Source organism: Mus pahari, chromosome 6 (assembly GCF_900095145.1).
Source record: "Mus pahari chromosome 6, PAHARI_EIJ_v1.1, whole genome shotgun sequence".
Lineage (NCBI taxonomy): Eukaryota > Metazoa > Chordata > Mammalia > Rodentia > Muridae > Mus > Mus pahari.
This window is the reverse complement of record NC_034595.1, coordinates 47,845,828-47,853,138: the sequence shown is the minus strand read 5'-3', so window position 1 is coordinate 47,853,138 and position 7,311 is coordinate 47,845,828. Positions and strand designations below refer to the sequence as shown.

The window sequence follows — 7,311 nt, the reverse complement described above, 5'->3', positions numbered from 1 at the left end:
CAGGGTCAAATGAACAGTGTGGACCATTTCCAGAATAAGGACTGATAGAGAAAATGGTCAGTTCAAGGAATGGCTACTAATAAAATTTCTAATGATGCTCAATCCAATGGATGGCTATGAGCATCCAATTATATATATATATATATATATATATATATATATATATATATATATATATATATATCTCCTATAAAACCATTGTAACCCCCTGAAACATTTTAAATGTGAAAATAATATGATCATATTTGAACTTCAAAAGGGACATTTTAATATAATTTGGAGAATTTGTCAAGCAAAATTTCAAACAAAACTGAAAGGAAAGAGAGCTCTGTAAGAAGCTGCTCCAGTAATGTAGCAAACAATAATGATGCCTTGAGTAACACACTAACAGGAGAGATGGAAACAATAGAAAAGATAAAGTTGGCTTGGTATGTCATTGGATACAGGCCAAAACTAATTCCAAGTTCACCAACTTGTTAGAAGACAATGTCATTCAGTGAGATAAGAAATGAAAACAGTAGTAATATGAAATAGTACAGTAAGTTCTAATGGGCTGAGTTTTGAACAGTTAATCTTGGGAGTTAGACTGAAATTACATAATTTGAGAATAAAGAAATATCAGACCATTGGAGCAGTTTAGAGCACTACAGAACAGAGGAGAGTGAGGTAGTAACCAGGTTGTAGAAGGCATTCATTGTGGAGAATTTAGACAAGAGAAGCCAATGAAAGAGATTAAAAATTATCAAAGGAGAGATTTGAGTACTCAAGAAAGGAATGAAAGAAAGTTTGGAAGAAAAGGACATGGCCATCCAAGCTGCACAAAGGTCTTTAAAAAGGACTAAATCTGGTAACTGGAAATCCATAGAGGTTTCTTTAACTGGTGATGATGGTTGAGTCAAACGGTAGTGTAAAACGCAATTTAGGAGGAAACTATATTATGACTAAGTAATAGTTTATTGAATTTTAAAGTTTATTTACTCTTCATTGAAAACATTTCCTAATTGAAAGAAGAAAATTAAGCATTTCTTACTAAGGATCATTAGTGTGGATATTTATGCTTTGGAGAATTTTAATGGTAATCCAGAGTAACTCTGTCATAATAAACTTTTCTGGTAGATATTACTAATGCTCCTTATGACTGTCAGTCAGTTTTTAGCAGCCATCAATCAGTCTGTGTCTAGGTACGATGATGTACTCTTTCTAATCTGCTATTCATTTTAGCCTTCAGCAAAACTGGCTATTGACAGAGTGATCTATTTTGAGAAAAGAATTTCAGTATAGGTGTTCAAAAACATATCAGTACGTGCTAATCATGAAGTTACTCAGTTTTTATTAAATAAGGATAGCAGAATGGGCGGTCAATTTCCATATCTCCTTGCTTTTTTGCTACCCCCTGCCCTACACATATTCAGTGTTCATCCATTCTCTACTTTGATCCTTTATTTTTGCAAGACTGCTAAACAATCGTGGTAAGAAAATAAATGAATAAAGTGCCATCCCAGCTCTAAGGAAGGTCAGAAAGCAGTAAGATCGCTGCCCTCCCAGGAAAAGGCATAAAACTATTGCCAAATGTAACACCATAATACTTACGGTTCTAAACAGCTCTGGACTTTTTTTTTTCACCTATTATTCATATCTTCTTGTCTTCTGCCCACCATTCTCCTTAACTCCTTATGCTTTTGGTCAACTCTATTCTTTTTTTTTTTATGTTTTAGAAGAATCTTTTATTTTTATTCTACAAGTCTCTCTGACTTAATTTCTTTACACCTAGAAAGTAACAGTCTTGTTTACAAACCTCATAAAGACAAGGAAACATGAGCTTTTGACCTTTGCTTCCTTTCTTGCTTACCATGTGCTGAGGATGAACACAAGACTTTGCCTAAGCTAAGGACATGTTACACTTATCTAAACCCTGTTGCTGTTTTAAAAGGTAGATTCGATTACTGTTTAGCTCTGATAATACTAACAGACCTCTAGACAACTGTTATTGAAAAGAAGATATTATACCATATAAGGCTTCCCAGGTTCAGGACAAAATGGGAAGTGTGGTTAAGAGTCTGTTACTATGTTTCTTGTGGAATGAATATGCAAAGCATGGTAAGACAGCTCAAGATTTACTAGTTTGAATAATTCCCTTGAATTCTGGAACTTTGGAGGCTGTCCCTGGTTTGCTGGTCCTGTATCCCAGGATGATAGGTCAGAGGCATAGTGGAGTCCTGGAGGCACTTATAAAGACATTTCTCTAATTTGTTTGCTCACATTCCACTGAGTTTTTTACTCTCTCTGGTAATTAGCTAACCTAAGAAAGTCAAGATAGAGATTTTAATGGGTATTGTTAAGTGTGAGTTTAATAGAACCTACTGTCTGGGGGGTGGGCTTTCTGCCAGGTCTGTGAGGATTATTGGCTATGTAAATTGATGAGGAAAGATCCTCCCAAACTGTAGGTGATAACTGTCCTGGGCTGGGGACTCAAGACTAGAAAAAAGAGAAAACAAACTAAGCACTACCATGCATTTCTCTATCTTTGCTTGTTGACATGGAGGCAATATGACCAGCTGCTGCATGCCCTCCCTGGCCTGCTGCCACTATTATTTGATGGACTGATCCTTTAACTCTGAGTAAGTTTAAACCCATTATCCCTTAACTTACTCTTGTCAGGGTAATTTCTTACATCAACATGAACAAAAATGTACCACTAACCATGAATATAACACACATGTTTTTACAAGTCAATCATACAATATATTTTACAATTTAGCAACAGAAAGAAGGGAAGATCGATCAATCCTTAGCCTTAACTATATATAGGTTGGCAAAAATGTAAGTAATAGAAAGTCTAGTGGCTTCTGAATAAGAAACAACACTTGTCTCTCAACTGAATATGTCTGTTACCTATAAGCACTGAGCTGGAAATCTTACCCTGAATGTACAATATATTCCTGAGCAGTAATTCTTTGTCAGAACCATGTAGCCTATAATAATGGGAAGAAATTTAAATACCAATTTCATTTTGCCAAACCTTCAAATGCTGTCTTATTTCTAGGTCATGTCTATATGTAGCAAGCATGGACTGTATGTAACCATGACCCTGCTGGAAACACTGCTCCACCACCAAGAATTGGGTTACCGAGGTGAAATAAAGTAAGTTGATTTTTGATGTTTGTGCCGCACCAAAATGAAAATATGGTGAAGTCTTAAGTCAATATGCTGATTATAGGAGCTGAGGCAATAAGGGGTCACTAAATTTGGATGAAGTTTAACCATCCTCAAAGAAATAGTAACTTTCCAAGAAAATAAGACACTGAAGTTTCCTTCTGCTCTCTTCTCTTCTTCTGCTTCATAGCAAGAAGGTGACCCATCTAACAAGTCAGAATTAAACCTTTTCGTCATCTCAGAATCATGAGAAAAACCAGTGTCAAATGTTAGAAATTGTGGCTACTATGCTATGCTATTTGTGAAACTGTAAAAACTTTTTATCCTCATTGTCATAGGATGCCAAGTTCAAAAATCTGCCTTTAGAGAAGAAGTTTCATGTGGGAACCAATCACTTTCAATCACTTGACACCTGGGTTAAAGAATTACTGTTTATTAAAACCAAAGGGGGCTGGCAAAATGGCTCAGTCGGTAAATGCCTTTACTGCCAAGTCTGATGACCTAAATTCAGCCCCAGGATCCAACATGGTAGAATGAGAGATCCAGCTCTCAAAAGTTATCATCTGACCTCCACATATAGGCATACACGTATCCACACAATAAATAGATATAATTTCTTAAATATTTAATACAGAAAGTTCTCAGAAGTCATTGAAACAGAAAACAGGAAATTTCTCTAAGCCCTTAGGAACTATCACTACCGATATGTCCACATCAACAGCTAAATAATAGGACCAAAGAGATGAAATAGTGTTATAGAGGTTGAGGATCAAGCACCGTCATCAAACAATGATTATTAAGAAAGGAAAGCAATGAGATTGACTTACCTTGATGCATAAGACAGTGGAAATCTAACAGGCCAGCATGCATCTCAATGAGCAAATAAGATCGAGTTGCAGGTTAGGAAGAGCAGGGAGGATATAACGCCCCCTACCAAAAGTACAGGACATGAATCCCCACATACTCTCTCTGGAAATGTTAAAGAGTTAACTTCAAGGCTTCTTATAGGTACTGGCTGATGAGTAAATTTAGGAAACTGCTCATAGCACTGGAAAGAAAAAGACAGAAAACCTTCTTAGAGCTTACCCAATCAGTGTGGGCTATATTAATTACTTTATCCAGAATTCTAATTCTCCACTCTTTCCCCTTTTCCTGCTTTCCCTTTTCTTACTCTATAAAACTTCCAACGTTTTTTAAAAAAAGTTCCATATAAATAAATATTCTCCACTGAATGTAATGTCCCCAAACCTCTTCTGTTTTTAATAAGTAAAATAACATTTATTTAGCATGCTATGTTTCTTGCCACATTGTAATAAACAATAAAGTACAGTATTGTAGGACAAGCCGATTCTTTATTTAGTTCAGTTCTGTATTCCATATATCTAAAGCAATAGAATTTATGATGATTAATACTTGTATATATGACCTGAGTTAAGAGAGAAGTTATCTCAAAATATTTCCAGTCCTCAGCTCATGGTCAAACTGAAAGATGCCTTTCCTAAACATCTCAATAAAATCAGGTTATTGTATTAAGCACTTAAATAGCACCTAATCATTTTATTTCTAGCACTATTTAGAATATTGGCTTTGTTTGTGTGGTTTCTTAATTGATGTCTATACAATGATCCCCCTACAACAAGAAACGTAGCTGTTTTCCTCACACTAAATGATCACAGCTTCTAACTTACAAAGTAACTACACAGTGCATATTTGATGAGATTGTTGATTTATTTATTTATCAAACATATGCCAAAAGCCAACAACATGCCGTTTCCCCAGACATTCGGAGGACAGCTATGATTAAAACCAAGCTCCTTCCTCATACAGGTATATTCTAGTCAAGATGAAAATTAGTGTTAAAATATATGGCATATATCAAGGTTACAAGGGCAACAGGGAAAGTAAAGTCAGTGAAGGTTATGTGAGGAGTGATGAGTAAATGAGACCAAGAGTTTAACCTAGTACATGAATTTCTGTGGCCCACTTTTGTAAATGAGCATTTCCTTAGGGATGTTTAAGCTATAAATGCAGAAAGATGAGTTGGGCACATGGTAGAAAACAAATGGGGGATTCCCAAAGAGGCTCTGGTCCAAATGAAGAAAAATTATGCACCAAAGATCACATTATATGTAGGACATAGTTAAGAATCCACTGATAGCATTGATTAACAACTAACTCAGAACTAATATTGCAGGGATCTAGAATATGAGTGGAAATTGCTATCTTTGACCTTAGAATATTCTAAGGCATCAACACCATGAGAATCAAAAAAAAAAAAAAAAAAAAAAACAATGTGTTTATAAGAGATAAACCTATTTCATTTCTAAACAGTCATTGGCTAAAGCTTCTTCTATGAATTAAACCCACTCCATTATAGGCTTTATATGCAAACCTATATCCTTAAGAGATTAAAGATGCAATTTAGACACACATTTTAGGAGCTGAATGCTTGAATCATTATCTTAGTACATATTGTCCATTAATCTGCGTTCAATTGGAAAGCCATTTGGAATGTGGCTGTCTGCTAATTAGCAGGATTCTAGTGCTGAGCTGCTTCCTGATTAAATGTCCTTTAGAATCAATAAAACATCAGGAGGGATTGTGGTGATGTGGGATTAGCCCCATCTAGCCAAATAAAATGAGTTGTGTTCCCTTCTTAAACTAGCATGTTCCAAGAGCTGACAAGAGGGGTAATTTTGCCAACCCTGCAACAAAATTGTTTTTTTTTTTCTTTTAATACATTTTTTAAACTCTGAGATTTCTTTTTTATTTTCCCATTTTCCTAACAATTAGCGGAGACATTAGTGAATGACTGCCAGGATAAGGCGATTGTGAGGAAGACTTGATTACGATTTCTAATCTCCACTCTGAATCACCCTTATGTAAAATGAGCTCAGGTTGTATTGGGTGGAAATTATTATCCCTGTTTTTGGCCAGGGAAATGGAAGTCAGAATTCACATTTAATGTGAATTCTCTGTGACTTTGTAATAAATGGTAATTAAGGAGGACAGAGAAAGAACAGGAGGCAATCTAATACTCTAAAATTATATTGGCAAAATTAAATGCTTCAAACCAGTTTAGAACACACGTGCACACGCCAAATTGTGTTGGGGGAGGAGAGAAATAATAAAGCTGCTATGGAGGCTTCCTGAATAGAGTTGAGCAATTGACATAGCCACAAGTAGGACTTACCGTACACATCTGGCCCATTATGGAAAATGGAGGTAGGTTGGGAAGGTCTGTTTTTGCCAATCCTGGGGACAAAGGCAACCGTTTAGGAGACAAAAGAAACAGGAGGTGTCTTATTTGGCATTTGCTGTTAAAAGGGAATAGGAAAAGGGTTAGGTAAAGAACTATTAGAGATGTGCTGTTGTCTGCCTTTTGGTTCAGTGTTAGATAGCCCACCCAGCTTTCCATTCCACATTCTAAAAATGATGCGAATGCTAATAATGTTGTTACTATTTACAGAGAACATTTATAGAACTTAAACAATTCCAAGCAATATTTCAAGTGCTATTAAATATTAACTGTTTTAATTCCTGTGACAGGTAGGAATCAGAGGTAGTTACTATTCTATTTTTCAAGTGAGGGAACTGAGGCGGCCTGGGGACACCAAAACCTATATGCACCTAATAAATAAATTCATCAGTAAGGCTGGGTGAATGCAGCTCTGAAATTAAAAAAAAGGAGAGTTGAGCTAAGCAAGGTGGAAAGTGGAAAGCCTGAGCCTAGGGTTTGTATCTCGCAGTGCCACCCCTGAAAGCTAAGTTGTGTCAGTTAGCACAGGGTCTGTTGGTACTTGGATATATGAAGGAAAGTATGGACTATGATGTGTGATACCAATATGAAGTGTCTTGTATCCAAAAGTATGGTGAAGGCATCACATATGCCACTCAGAAAGAAGAATCTGAAGTGCCAAGGATGTACAGAAATTGTCATCTGTCCCTTGTCTGCAGGCCTAAGGAAGCAGTGAACAGAAACAGGATAACCAGGAGACTGTATTGGTTTGCTTACACTACATGTGGACAAACTTTCATTTTATGATGATTATACATGGAAAATACAACACATAAAGCCAACTTTAAAAGAATATTATTCATTTACCTAAATGATATTTTAAAACAGTAAAATAAAAAGAACATTGCAGAACAGGGGGA

The 7,311-nt window shown here is 36.0% G+C and overlaps 1 protein-coding gene across 1 annotated transcript in view; it reads left to right on the top strand.

Annotated features, from left to right (window-relative positions):
* The window catches only part of C6H1orf87 (chromosome 6 C1orf87 homolog), a 65,861-nt gene that overhangs the window by 36,458 nt on the left and 22,092 nt on the right, over positions 1-7,311 (top strand). Inside the window, exon 7 of the mRNA XM_021201294.1 lies at positions 3,044-3,141. Within this exon, the coding sequence (XP_021056953.1) occupies positions 3,044-3,141 (98 nt within the window). The remainder of the gene's footprint in view (positions 1-3,043; positions 3,142-7,311) is intronic.